Source organism: Coregonus clupeaformis, chromosome 1, assembly GCF_020615455.1.
Source record: "Coregonus clupeaformis isolate EN_2021a chromosome 1, ASM2061545v1, whole genome shotgun sequence".
NCBI lineage: Eukaryota > Metazoa > Chordata > Actinopteri > Salmoniformes > Salmonidae > Coregonus > Coregonus clupeaformis.
The window spans coordinates 77,000,090-77,015,783 of NC_059192.1; the positions used below are offsets into that span (position 1 = coordinate 77,000,090).

The 15,694-nt window shown below is 43.0% G+C and overlaps 1 protein-coding gene across 1 annotated transcript; it reads left to right on the forward strand.

Annotated features, from left to right (window-relative positions):
* Positions 1-9,378: 9,378 nt before the first annotated feature.
* LOC121584343 (galanin receptor 2a) lies at positions 9,379-15,408 on the forward strand. The gene is made up of 2 exons (XM_041900173.1): positions 9,379-9,725; positions 14,601-15,408. The coding sequence occupies exons 1-2, from the start codon at positions 9,379-9,381 to the stop codon at positions 15,361-15,363; spliced, it is 1,110 nt and encodes a 369-aa protein (XP_041756107.1). The 3' UTR covers positions 15,364-15,408.
* Positions 15,409-15,694: the final 286 nt, after the last annotated feature.

Here is a 15,694-nt window from a genome sequence, read left to right on the forward strand (position 1 = left end):
AATCACCCAGAGGTGTGTTGATTGTTAACCTAACATAGCAGGCGTATAAGAAACGACTGAGCAGCGTTTCTTTCTTTCTGGTCCTGATTAGGGGGGAAAACTGCTGGGGGATGTTCTCTTCTGCACTGTTCAACCAATCCAGTAAATGTGGAGGAGGAGTTAAGATGGAGTGTCGCCATTTTAACATCCAAAAGCGGAAGTCGCGTCACAGGCTCTCTTTCCATTACCCTTGAAAACCAGATGCCATCCGACCCCGCTGAGGGCGGTTGACTGTTGACTTCAACAGGGGGTGTGTAGAGAGAGGTGACGTGCTGGCTGACTGGGTGTGTGTGTACGAGACTGCCGGTGCCCCACAGGCACCCTTGGTGGAAGAGCAGCATTCTCACGCTAAGGTGATGCTAACCGTACTACTCATTACCATACCTCTTAAATTGATCACATCCAGGGGATCCCAGATTCCAGACAATGGATGAAAGTGCAGGGCAGTTCTCTAGCATTGACTTTATGTTTGTGACCTGTGGAAAAGAGAAGATTGCTGGAAAACTCAAGTCTGTTGCCATTGCATTTGTTCACAGTCACACACAAAAGAATGGAGATTTTAAATCAGGCAACATAATCAAACCATGCACACACACAAACACACACACAAACACAGACAGACACACACACTTAACTATAATTTATTCTCTGGTCTCAATCCCAAGCCATACTAATATGTGTTTTAGTGGAGCCCACATCTATGGTTATTATCACAAGTGGCAATATTGACACATAGGACACAACACACATGAAGCACAATGGACTTTCCATGACAGTGTCAGAACAACCAGTTACCTTCATTACCATCCTGTTTCTAAACATGCAAAGACAGATGGTGGGCTGTAGACAGCCCAGCTCCACCTGTGGATGATACTGAGGTCTTCCCAGAAGACCCACCAATGAGCAGCAGATAATGGTTGCATCCCACATTTCACCCTATTTCCTATATAGTGCACTTATTTTGTCTATGGCCCATTTAGGGAATTAAGCTAATGTATCAGTACAGACTGCAGAGGCAAACACAAAACATAGGTTGTATTCACTATGGTGTTGCTGCCCTCTGCTGGTATGTATACATGTCAACGCGTCAAATGTGCCAAATCAAATCAAACAATGGTGTCCATCCCAAATGGCACCCTATTCCCTACATAGTGCACTACTTTTGACAAAAGCCATATGGGCCTGGTCAAAAGTAGTGCACTGTAAAGGGAATAGGATGCCAATTGGGACGTGTACATACACTTCTGCCCTGGATACCCTAAACTCTATTTTGCTAAACAAAGAGAAATTGGGAGGGAGGCAATGAGCAAGAACACCCATTGAATGCACCAATTTGTAAGTCGCTCTGGATAAGAGCCTCTGCTAAATGACGTAAATATATATATATAACTAAGTAGCCATGTTTTTTGTTGCCCTTACACCTGTGTAAGGCCCTAGTAGTGTTATAGCCTGTACTTTTGGTAGCCCTTACTGCATTTACATTTTTACATTTTAGTCATTTAGCAGACGCTCTTATCCAGAGCGACTTACAGGAGCAATTAGGGTTAAGTGCCTTGCTCAAGGGCACATCGACAGATTTTTCACCTAGTCGGCTCGGGGATTAGAACCAGCGACCTTTCGGTTCCTGGCACTACGCTCTTAACCACTAAGCTATTACTGCACATGTATGCATATTTTAAGCAAAATTAAAACGTTTCAAAAAGTATTAATAGTGCCAACAATCTTTTGACAAACAATCAAAGTTGAATCGGTCTACACATTTCAACATCGGTTTGGTGTTGGTAGCTCAAGAGGCGTTGCGAATCTAACTCTGGTCAGGGCCTTCAGTGCAGCTAACGTTAGCGAGCTTGCTAAGGCTAAACCTTTCTTCATCAACCCCGAAATTCGTGACCAGTTTAGTGGCTTGATTCAATATACTTTTGTTACTCACCAGCGCCAGCTGTAAATTCTCCAACATACAAAATAAACAACTTTATTTTGTTTACCGCCGCCTTTTTTCCGAGCTGCAGGCGCATTCAACGCCAATAACGTACACTAGTTCAAATTTGAAAAAGAGATTGGATTGGTTGAAATCGGGAACGTCAACAATCGCGGGAATATTAGAAGAATACTTTTTTGGGTAGAAAATCACATTTGGAATCTTCAGCTGACTACAGAACAACAGCTGGATGAAGCATAAAGTGGTGTTGGAAGTTGTTGATATCCCTCTCTAATCATCTGCAGGCAGATGGTGTGCTTTCGACAGGTGAGTGTTATCAAAACTAGCTAACTAATGTTACATTTTTACTGGTTATTTGTTGTTTATTTACTTTAAGGCTAAGAATTTAACTCCAGAAGAGATAACAAATAACTCGGATTGTAAAACAGCCGTTCTTTTTTCAGTCATCCATATGGCTAACGGCCACATACTTTCTGAATGTGATACTACTAGCAAACTTATAAAATAACCTATATAGGTAGCTAGTGAATAGCTCAACTTCCAGCAGCCTTCTCTAGCCTAGGCCCATCTGTTTTGTAGACGTAGCTAGCTAGCTATGTCTTGTCTAGCTAACTAGCACCTTTCATACAAACAATTGTAGCTCAAACTGCTTGTCTTTCAGATGGAAATAACTGGCTGTTGTTGCCTCCCAACTGGTCGATTCATTGGCCAACCTGAGTCACCTGGGCCTGTAGGTAACTGACTGGGCATTCCTAACTTACTGTATGTCAATCTTTTCTTCTCCCTTTCTTCAAGTTTATTTGTGTGATGTTTGTGTTCCAATGCATAGGAGCTTGTATTTTGTACTGGTATGGTTGTCTGTCAACTCTCTCCCACTCCATCCATAATAAAAAAGTTTTACTTTATAAACCTACCTCATCGGGTGATTTGACAACATGTTGTGGGAAACGGGTTATCTGGGATTGATGACTTCCTTCTCGTAGCATCCCACTCAGATTGTAGGCCTACTCTACATCTCTTCTCCAAACCAACACTAGAGGGCAGCCAGCTACCACATCATAACCACAAAGTTGAAATGAGAAATTGAGAATGTTAGCATTGCATAGTCAGGCAGGCCTACACATTTTTGATTTGACATGCAATGTATTCTATTGCTAGAGTTCAGTGGCACTGCCCTGGTTAAGCCTATCAGAGCCTCTGGTCTAATCCCCGGTGTAAGTGTGCATTGCTTCACTGTAACGCTTTAGCGAGAACACATGGTACCTGGCACAGGTGAAATGGGGTCATCAGACAGACACACTGCCTTGGGTGTATCTCAACAGTCCACATCCTTGTATCGTTTCTCACATCTGCACTCATCCGATAACACCGTATAGGTGAAAGTCATATGTAAACAGCCACCTAAGGGGACATGCATTGACTTATCCTTGACAATAAAGGTTTGCTGCCTGGCTCCATGTGTTTGTTGAACTGAAGTACATAGGCATTGGGCTAGTTCAAAATGTTTGCAATGTAGTGGTAATATTACTCCAGCTCTTAATAGACAGTACCTAAGAACATTTATTTGTATGAAAACAAAAACTGCTATTTGCCAGTAATGTAATTAAATCCTCCAGGAACTTCATTGGCTCCCCATGAAGGAGAGGATAGACTTCAGTGCTACTTCTCCCTTTCAAGGGCCTATGACCCTGCCCCCTCCTACCTCTCACAGCTCCCACTGCCTTGACTACTCATCTTTAAAACCAGACCCACTTGTTTCCAGGGGCAAGTTAAAGGAAAATTCCAGCCCAAAACTATATTTTAGTATTTGTTTCATTAGTCCATTGATGAGATGCAGTCGGGCACCAGATTGCTATAACATATGTGTGGTTAGCTGATACGCAAAATACCTATCCAGGCGTTGTAAACTACTTTTCATTGGGAAAACAGAATCGTACTCATTATTTCACATGATTAATCTACGTCACTTTTGTTTTGTGCTGACTTCGCCCCCGGTTCCAAAACGAATGCAATCCCTTCATCTGTTAACTACTGCACTATAAACCAGGAGGTTTCAAACTGGGATCCGTTGAGGTACTGCAGGGGTCCGCAATTTCCATATCACCCATATTTTTGGGGGTAAATATATTATTTTAAATAGTTTCCTTCTTTATTTTCCCCTAACCCTACCACCCCTCCCCTAATTGGATTAAACTTCCAGCTTATACACACTATATACATTTGACGGACAGTATATTTTACATTAGTTATCTTTTGTTTTTAGTCCTAGCCTTCAGCTACCCTCAACCCCTCATCTATTTCTTAAGACCATCTAGTTTGGATTTCTAGCTGCCATATATTTTTCCGCTGTGATGTTTCACAAAAGTTACAGATTGTAAATGAATAAATAAAAATTGCTAAGAGTATTATTCACCGGGTTTGGCCGGTGTAGGCCGTCATTGTAAATAAGAATTTGTTCTTAACTGACTTGCCTAGTTAAATAAAGGTTAAATAAAAAATTAAATATATTATTGATCGATTGACTGACTTTTCAAATCACCCAGCAGTGCTATTTGCAGAGTTGTCTCCAAGTAAATGTTGCAATTTGTCAGCCATTCCTGAACCAGTGACCAAAAACAAGCTACATGTGGGCAGCACCAAAACAAGTGATCTAATGATTCTGTCTCTTCGCAGCTAAATCTGCAGAGCTAGGATGGTTGTATCATATATATATACACTACCAGTCAAAAGTTTGGACACACCTACTCATTCAAGGGTTTTTCTTTATTTGTAAAATGTTTTACATTGTAGATAATAGTGAAGACATCAACACTATGAAATAACACATATGGAATCATGTAGTAACCAAAAAAAGTGTTAAACAAATACAAATATATTTTATATTTTAGATTCTTCAAATAGCCACCCTTTGTCTTGATGACAGCTTTGTAAACTCTTGGCATTCTCTCAACCAGCTTCATGAGGTAGTCACCTGGAATGCATTTCAATTAACAGGTGTGCCTTGTTAAAAGTTAATTTGTGGAATTTATTTCCTTCTTAAAGTGTTTGAGCCAATCAGTTGTGTTGTGACAAGGTAGGGGGGTAAACAGAAGATAGCCCTATTTGGTAAAATACCAAGTCCATATTATGGCAAGAACAGCTCAAATAAGCGAAGAGAAATGACAGTCCATCACTACTTTGTGCAGTCGCAAAAACCATCAAGCACTATGATGAAACTGGCCCTCATGAGGACCGCCACAGGAAAGGAAGACCCAGAGTTACCTCTGCTGCAGAGGATAAGTTCATTAGAGTTAACTGCACCTCAGATTGCAGCCCAAATAAATGCTTCACAGAGTTCAAGTAACAGACGCATCTCAACATCAACTGTTCAGAGGAGACTGTGAATCAGGCCTTCATGGTCGAATTGCTGCAAAGAAACCACTACTAAAGGACACCAATAAGAAAAAGAGACTTGCTTGGGCCAAGAAACATGAGCAATGGACATTAGACTGGTGGAAATCAGTCCTTTGGTCTGATGAGTCCAAATTTGAGATTTTTGGTTCCAACCGCCATGTCTCTGTGAGACGCAGAGTAGGTGAACGGATGTTCTCCGCATGTGTGGTTCACACCATGAAGCATGGAGGAGGAGGTGTGATGGTGTGGGGGTGCTTTGCTGGTGACACTGTCTGTGATTTATTTAGAATTCAAGGCACACTTAACCATCATGGCTAGCACAGCATTCTGCAGCGATGCGCCATCCCATCTGGTTTGCGCTTAGTGGGACTATCATTTGTTTTTCAATAGGACCATGACCCAACACACCTCCAGGCTGTGTAATATGTACACAATCACCCGACCTCAACCCAATTGAGATGGTTGGGATGTGTTGGACCGCAGAGTGAAGGAAAAGCAGCCAACAAGTGTTCAGCATATGTGGGAACTCCAACTCCTGTTGGAAAAGCATTCCAGGTGAAGCTGGTTGAGAGAATGCCAAGAGTGTGCAAAGCTGTCATCAAGGCAAAGGGTGGCTACTTTGAAGAATCTAAAATCTAAAATATATTTTGATTTGTTTAACACTTTTTTGGTTACTACATGATTCCATATGGTTATTTCATAGTTTTGATGTCTTCACTATTATTCTACAATGTAGAAAATAGTAAAAAATTAAGAAAAACCCTTGAATGAGTAGGTGTGTCCAAAGTTTTGACTGGTACTGTATGTCTCCTTCCTAGTCTGACTACGGTTGGGTACACAACAGCCCCAAGTTTCTGTGCTCCTCCCACCACTAAAAGGACCTCCAGCATTAGCACCATTTTGGAGGCGCTACCAGACGTCGGCTCAACTGTCAGGGTCATGGCTTTCGAATGGTCGCTCAGCAAGAAATACTCAGACTTTGAGAGTTTTGTCCCCAATGATTTACATCTATAATAATATAATAATATGCCATTTAGCAGACGCTTTTATCCAAAGCGACTTACAGTCATGCGTGCATACATTTTTTTGTGTATGGGTGGTCCCGGGGATCGAACCCACTACCTTGGCGTTACAAGCGCCGTGCTCTACCAGCTGAGCTACAGAGGACCACCATCTACATTTAGTCATTCCGCAGACGCTCTTATCCAGAGCAACTTACAGTTAGTACATTCATCTTAAGGTAGCTAGGTGAGACGACCACCAGTTTTAATATTAGATTGCCCTTGGTACATACCCAGATGAATACTTTGATGAGACGGCCCCCAAGCAGATGATGAAGCAACTGCAGGCAGAGTTGTCCTTCCTCAACCATTCAGTCATGGAGAGCAATACCAAGCTTACACTGCCCTATAACTACCTGAACCCTGCCAAGATGGAGAATAGTAGTAATAATTACCTTTTTGGAGAGATAAGAAATCTAAATTGACTCCATTTTGCCATCTTGCCATGGCTTCAGTAATCCCAATGACCATGTTTTCTTACCCTCCCTCTCATGCTGAAATGAAGGAGAGAAGTAGAGGGTTCTCAACCAAAGTGAGACAAGGTGCAACCAAAAACTTATATGACCGTTTTTTATGACAAACTTCTGCTAATGTTTGTCTGATTCAAGGACCACAATGACCAAAATACAGTGGGGAAAAAAAGTATTTAGTCAGCCACCAATTGTGCAAGTTCTCCCACTTAAAAAGATGAGAGAGGCCTGTAATTTTCATCATAGGTACACGTCAACTATGACAGACAAAATGAGAAAAAAAAATCCAGAAAATCACATTGTAGGATTTTTAATGAATTTATTGGCATATGATGGTGGAAAATAAGTATTTGGTCAATAACAAAAGTTTCTCAATACTTTGTTATATACCCTTTGTTGGCAATGACACAGGTCAAACGTTTTCTGTAAGTCTTCACAAGGTTTTCACACACTGTTGCTGGTATTTTGGCCCATTCCTCCATGCAGATCTCCTCTAGAGCAGTGATGTTTTGGGGCTGTCGCTGGGCAACACAGACTTTCAACTCCCTCCAAAGATTTTCTATGGGGTTGAGATCTGGAGACTGGCTAGGCCACTCCAGGACCTTGAAATGCTTCTTACGAAGCCACTCCTTCATTGCCCGGGCGGTGTGTTTGGGATCATTGTCATGCTGAAAGACCCAGCCACGTTTCATCTTCAATGCCCTTGCTGATGGAAGGAGGGTTTCACTCAAAATCTCACGATACATGGCCCCATTCATTCTTTCCTTTACACGGATCAGTCGTCCTGGTCCCTTTGCAGAAAAACAGCCCCAAAGCATGATGTTTCCAACCCCATGCTTCACAGTAGGTATGGTGTTCTTTGGATGCAACTCAGCATTCTTTGTCCTCCAAACATGACGAGTTGAGTTTTTACCAAAAAGTTATATTTTGGTTTCATCTGACCATATGACATTCTCCCAATCCTATTCTGGATCATCCAAATGCACTTCAGACGGGCCTGGACATATACTGGCTTAAGCAGGGGGACACGTCTTGCACTGCAGGATTTGAGTCCCTGGCGGCGTAGTGTGTTACTGATGGTTGGCTTTGTTACTTTGGTCCCAGCTCTCTGCAGGTCATTCACTAGGTCCCCCCGTGTGGTTCTGGGATTTTTGCTCACCGTTCTTGTGATCATTTTGACCCCACGGGGTGAGATCTTGCGTGGAGCCCCAGATCGAGGGAGATTATCAGTGGTCTTGTATGTCTTCCATTTCCTAATAATTGCTCCCACAGTTGATTTCTTCAAGCCAAGCTGCTTACCTATTGCAGATTCAGCCTTCCCAGCCTGGTGCAGGTCTACAATTTTGTTTTTGGTGTCCTTTGACAGCTCTTTGGTCTTGGCCATTGTGAAGTTTGGAGTGTGACTGTTTGAGGTTGTGGACAGGTGTCTTTTATACTGATAACAAGTTCAAACAGGTGCCATTAATACAGGTAACGAGTGGAGGACAGAGGAGCCTCTTAAAGAAGAAGTTACAGGTCTGTGAGAGCCAGAAATCTTGCTTGTTTGTAGGTGACCAGATACTTATTTTCCACCATAATTTGTAAATAAATTCATTAAAAATCCTACAATGGGATTTTCTGGATTTTTTTTTCTCAATTTGTCTGTCATAGTTGACGTGTACCTATGATGAAAATTACAGGCCTCTCTCATCTTTTTAAGTGGGAGAACTTGCACAATTGGTGGCTGACTAAATAATTTTTTTCCCCACTGTAAGCAGTGTCTATCCTCAATAATTGTTTTATTAAATGTATGTAATGTTGTCTCCGGTTGAAGCAGCATAAAATATGTATTTTAATGTAAAATACATTCAATAAAGCAATCAATGAAGCTTTATTGTGATGAGAAAATAAGAAACACTAGACACCATCCACAGAATAGAAAGAGCTGGATGAAAACAGGAAAAGCATATGGCTCTGGTCAAAAGTAGTGCATAGGGTGCCATTTGGACATGGGCATAAATCTTCATCCTTTTGATAGTAACCCCATAATGTACTGTAAATGGGCAGATAAAAAATATCTATCAACTCTAGGAATTATACTGAAGATGGGAGGGATGTGAATGTGGCTTGATATTGATAACATGCAGGACTGAAAATGCAAGAGAGTGAAGAGAGATGTCATCGTAGGTGGTGTGTGGCAGAGAGAGAAAGAGAGAGGACACCCCACCTAGCCCAGCCAGAGACAGAAAACACTCTCCCCCTTTTGTCAGAGATAGGAGGACTAGACTAGACAGGGGGGTGGATGCTTAAACTTTCCACCTGTTTGAACAACAACCAATTATTTATCGATGCTTAGAACCTGTGCGTGTTACGCAGCATCTGGATATGAACAATGTGGTGCGTAAAGGACCTTTTGAGCATCTCTGAGATTCACTAAATTAAAGGATTTCAAATACCGAAACCTCAGATTTATAAAGAAGTTGAATAAAAAGTAACAATGATTAACTCTCTGCAGAATCAAACTGGTGCGAACTGGAGAACGGAATCGGTTATCATTTCTCTGGTCTTCTCGCTCATCTTCTTGGTCGGTACCTTGGGGAACGGATTGGTCCTCACTGTCCTCCTCTGGAACAGACAGATGAACACCAAAACAACAAACCTGTTTATTCTGAACCTCGGCGTGGCAGACCTGTGCTTTATAGTGTTCTGCGTACCTTTTCAAGCCACTATCTACACTATGGATGAATGGGTATTTGGACCGTTCTTGTGCAAAGTCGTACACTTTATCATCTACCTTACCATGTATGCCAGCATCTTTACGCTCACCGCTGTGTCGTTGGACAGGTGCGTTTCACTTACCGTTAATAACAGTTTTTTCCCCCATTCAAGTTGAATTGGGTCGTGTTGTGAAAGGTAACATTTTAAGTAGTTTAATGATTTATTATATTGTCAATATACATTTTTGCTGAAAAGAAGAAAAAAAAAAATTGTGGAAGAACAGTCTTGTTCCCCTTGTATATACAGTACTGTAATGGTATGAAGATGGTGTATATAGGCAAATAGCCTACAGAGGGAAAGTGAAAAAGGGTGCATGATAGTCATTCTTGATTATTTAGTTCAGTGATACTCTCTGACCAATTAAAACATTTGAAAGAACACTCTGAGTTCCTTAAAGATTATATTGACAAGCTGGTCGAGTGACCGCTCTAACAATGGAAATACATGTCCTTAAAGATGGAAGGCAAGATCAGGTGGGAACATTCTAGCCAATGAGAAGGAAGATACGCGTGTGCGCAACAGGCACAACTTTGATATAACATGTTACATTTTTTTCAAAGTTGCCGAAATGCCACGTGCGTTCACTTATATCAGTGCATTCGTAACAACCTAACCAGTAGGAAACTTCTATGCAATCAAATAATCCTCAAATCAGCAATTACATTTTTTTGTTGAACAAATTCGATACTCCCTCGTTGATCTCCATACAAAAATTCCTTACTTCGTGGTCTTATTTTTGTGGACAGATTTTGGGCAGAGTAAACCCTCTCGCTTTGTTTCTTCCTCTCTAATACAGTCTAACGTCAGTGTTTAGGGTACAATCAGGGCAGGGCAAAGACATTTGGACGGGCAGGTGCTCAAAGTGAAAAGAAATAGGGATTATTAAGGGTATTGTGTGACATCACATCTTATTCTCTTACGTAATTAAAAATAAGTACCACAGAAGTCGTGTTCACAGAGGGGTGTGGTTTACATAGCTAGGTAGCTAGTCTAGAAGTTCCAAAATTTGACTGCAGTGTGTCAGCAAATAATTAGAGATTTCCCCCTATTCTTCTAAGGCAAAGATACTTATAGGTTTCCGCTTTCATCTGTGTCTGGTGCTAGCTATTAATTGGCCGGATTCGATTATGCTGACCCGCAGGGAGCCGGGCAAAGGCTCGTTACGTCATCTGGCGAAAGCGGGGAGGGAGGAGCAAGAGCGCCCTTCTCAAATCGACCAGTAATCTGCACCGCTCTGTCATTTTTGTCAACATCGTTCAGAAACATACATCTCTTTTCCATAAAATCAACTCGTTTTCATTGGGAATGCAGATAAAGCTCAAAAGCAATCACTGTTGCATGTGAAAACACAGAATCCTACTCATAACTCCACGTGCTCCCACGTCACTTTGTTTTGAGCTGACTTCACCATGGGCTTTGAATGGGGCACCTGGCTCACGCCCGGGAGGCAGCCCGGTTCCAAAACGAACGCAATCAACTTCCACCTGGTGCAAAACACGCCTACACGGGCGCATGGGCGAGATTAATCGAACCCCCTCACTGGCTAGCTAGGTCTTCAGCCAGTATGGAACAAAAGCGGGGTAAGGGTAGCCCAAAACTGTTACGCAGTTGTCATGTCATTACATCAAGAGACATGCCAAAACGGAACATCGATACAAACGTCTTGACATCATTGATAGTCATGATACTGTATATTAACATTATCTGGCAGTCAATTTACTATATATTCAATGAGAAGTACCCAGACCTCACCCTGTAAAGTTTCAACTGAAACTGTCCAAGGTGAACTAGCTTGCTAGTTTGATAAACTGTGCTGACAGTTTCATTTGGGCTAGTTAGCAAAATTATACAGCCAACATTTTGTCTATATTAATGCTGTTAACCAAACAGTTGGATAAGCAAATCATTTGGGAAACCATGATGCAATATATGACAAGATTTGATGTTCAAGGTTGTTTGAGTTGCTTTGTGTATCAGCAAATTTGCTTGAGATAATCTCACTGCAACACTGCTCACTGCGTCCATGTTGCTTGATAGGCGTTTTCAAAGAACCCAGTCAAGGTGAGCTCCCCCCCCCCAGTGGCCATCGAAAGTGAGCATTTGCCCACTGAAGTCAAGTCAAGACCCTGGTGAGGATGACGAGCACGCAGTTGAGCTTCCCTGAGATGGTTTCTGACAGTTTGTGCATAAATTCTTCGGTCGTGCAAACCCACAGGTGAAGAAGCCGGATGTGGAAGTCCTGGGCTGGAGTGGTTACACGTGGTCTGCGGTTGTGAGGTCAGTTGGACGTAGTGCCAAATTCTCTAAAATAACATTGGGAGGCGGCTTTTGGTAGAGAAATTAATATTCAATTCTCTGGCAACAGCTCTGGTGGACATTCCTGCAGTCAGCATGCCAATTGCACACTCCCTCAAAACTTGAGACATCTGTGGCATTGTGTTGTGTGACACAACTGCACATTTTAAAGTTGCCTTTTATAATCCCCAACACAAGGTGGACCTGTGTAATCATGCTGTTTATTCAGCTTCTTGATATGCCACACCTGTCAGATGGATGGATAATCTTGGCAAAGGAGAAATGCTCACTAACAGTGATGTAAACAAATTTGTTCATAAAAGAAAAACAGTTTTTGTGCATCTGGAAAATTTCAGGGATCTTTTATTTCAGCTTATGAAACATAAACACATTGCATTTATATTTTGTATTCAGTGCAATTGCATAACACAACACATTAGATAAACTGGAATGACACTCACTCACGGTTGCACAAAAATACCTGTGCGCAAACCATGCCCCAAAATATTCTAATGCACTGCCCCCACATTTGAATTATCACTAAAAGAGCAAAGAACGCTTTTGTGACCTTTAAAGAACTATTGAACAGCTCAAAGGGTTCTTTGAGTCCTTATGGTTCCAGATAGAACCATCATCCTTCCCTAAGAAACCTTGAGGAACCATCATTTTTTAGTGTGTAGGAGGTCCCGTAACAGAAATAAATTAAATCTACACTGCTCAAAAAAATAAAGGGAACACTAAAATAACACATCCTAGATCTGAATGAATGAAATAATCTTATTAAATACTTTTTTCTTTACATAGTTGAATGTGCTGACAACAAAATCACACAAAAATTATAAATGGAAATCAAATTTATCAACCCATGGAGGTCTGGATTTGGAGTCACCCTCAAAATTAAAGTGGAAAACCACACTACAGGCTGATCCAACTTTGATGTAATGTTCTTAAAACAAGTCAAAATGAAGCTCAGTAGTGTGTGTGGCCTCCACGTGCCTGTATGACCTCCCTACAACGCCTGGGCATGCTCCTGATGAGGTGGCGGATGGTCTCCTGAGGGATCTCCTCCCAGACCTGGACTAAAGCATCCGCCAACTCCTGGACAGTCTGTGGTGCAACGTGGCGTTGGTGGATGGAGTGAGACATGATGTCCCAGATGTGCTCAATTGGATTCAGGTCTGAGGAACGGGCGGGCCAGTCCATAGCATCAATGCCTTCCTCTTGCAGGAACTGCTGACACACTCCAGCCACATGAGGTCTAGCATTGTCTTGCATTAGGAGGAACCCAGGGCCAACCACACCAGCATATGGTCTCACAAGGGGTCTGAGGATCTCATCTCGGTACCTAATGGCAGTCAGGCTACCTCTGGCGAGCACATGGAGGGCTGTGCGGCCCCCCAAAGAAATGCCACCCCACACCATGACTGACCCACCGCCAAACCGGTCATGCTGGAGGATGTTGCAGGCAGCAGAACGTTCTCCACGGCGTCTCCAGACTCTGTCACGTCTGTCACATGTGCTCAGTGTGAACCTGCTTTCATCTGTGAAGAGCACAGGGCGCCAGTGGCGAATTTTCCAATCTTGGTGTTCTCTGGCAAATGCCAAACATCCTGCACGGTGTTGGGCTGTAAGCACAACCCCCACCTGTGGACGTCGGGCCCTCATACCACCCTCATAGAGTCTGTTTCTGACCGTTTGAGCAGACACATGCACATTTGTGGCCTGCTGGAGGTTATTTTGCAGGGCTCTGGCAGTGCTCCTCCTGCTCCTTCTTGCACAAAGGCGGAGGTAGCAGTCCTGCTGCTGGGTTGTTGCCCTCCTACGGCCTCCTCCACGTCTCCTGATGTACTGGCCTGTCTCCTGGTAGCGCCTCCATGCTCTGGACACTACGCTGACAGACACAGCAAACCTTCTTGCCACAGCTCGCATTGATGTGCCATCCTGGATGAGCTGCACTACCTGAGCCACTTGTGTGGGTTGTAAACTCCGTCTCATGCTACCACTAGAGTGAAAGCACCGCCAGCATTCAAAAGTGACCAAAACATCAGCCAGGAAGCATAGGAACTGAGAAGTGGTCTGTGGTCACCACCTGCAAAACCAGTCCTTTATTGGGGGTGTATTGCTAATTGCCTATAATTTCCACCTGTTGTCTATTCCATTTGCACAACAGCATGTGAAATGTATTGTCAATCAGTGTTGCTTCCTAAGTGGACAGTTTGATTTCACAGAAGTGTGATTGACTTGGAGTTACATTGTGTTGTTTAAGTGTTCCCTTTATTTTTTTGAGCAGTGTAATTTCAACCCTGCTTATAACATTACTACCGCTAGGCGCTGGTAGCTTCTGCTTGTGCAGCAACAGGAGGACAACTGCAGTCCACGGCTCGCGTGGGGGCAGAGTAGCGGGGAGAAATAATTTTCCAAGATTAAAAAATGAGAAATTAGCTAGTTTGATGGACAATTATTTACCTGACAGTGAAAAAACTAACTAGAAGTAAAATAAAAATGTATAAATAAAAAAATGCTACCAATCTGAAAGGGCACTTTTTTCTCATAGGAGGACGTGCCTGGGTATTATATTATGTGTCACTAAGTCCTGTCTGTCCAACTATCTGAGTCCACATCTTCTTCCTATTGTTGACCCCCAAGGTATCTGGCCATCCGCTACCCTCTCCGTTCCAGGGAGATGAGGACCCATCGTAACGCCCTGACGTCCATCTGTGTGGTCTGGGGTTTGTCCCTGGTCTTCTCTGGCCCGTACCTGAGCTATTACCGACAGATGGACTTGGACGGCACCGTGGTCTGCATCCCCGCCTGGCAGATCCAGGACAGGCGCCTCATGGACGTCTGCACCTTCTTCTTCGGCTACCTCATCCCTGTCCTCATCCTCAGCCTAACCTACGCCAGAACCATCTGCTACCTGTGGACCACGGTGGACCCCATGAAGGACATGTCTGAGTCCAGGAGAGCCAAGAGGAAAGTCACCAAGATGATTATTATCGTAGCGGTGCTCTTCTGCCTCTGCTGGCTTCCCCATCACCTGGTTATACTGTGTATGTGGTTTGGTCACTTTCCACTAAACCACACCACCTATATACTCCGTATTCTCTCCCACCTGGTGGCCTATGCTAACTCCTGCCTTAACCCTATAGTGTATGCCCTGGTGTCCAAACACTTCCGGAAGGGATTCCGGAAGGTGTTTGACTGTGCGTTGAGTAAGAGGGTGGTGAACCGGGTGCATGTGATTCAGGCGGCGCACCCTGTCAGTACGGTGGAGGTGGGGTCCAGTGAGACGTCCAATCAGAGCCAGGGGTCACAGCGTCGAGATAGGGCCGGACTAACCACATCTGGGGCCCTGGGAAAGAAGAATTTGGAGGCTCCCCTCATGGCAGTGGAGAGATTTTATTTTTAAGCTAGACTCAGGGGTAGCTGTAACATAGAAAATCTCTCCCTCCATTTAGTATGATATGTTACATTTCGTATGGAATGTATTAATTTGTGGATGTCCATCACCCATTTTGTATGATATATTACGAATTGCAATTTGAACAATATGTTACGAATTTGCAATACTTATGATATGTTACAAATTAAACATTTTTGTGGCTAACGTTAGCTAGGTGACTAGTTGGCTAATGTAAGCTAGGCTAGGGGTTAAGGTTAGGGTTAGCTAACTTACTAAGTAGTTGCAAAGTTGCCATGATGTGAACACACAACTTTTGCATGTTACGAATTGCAATTTG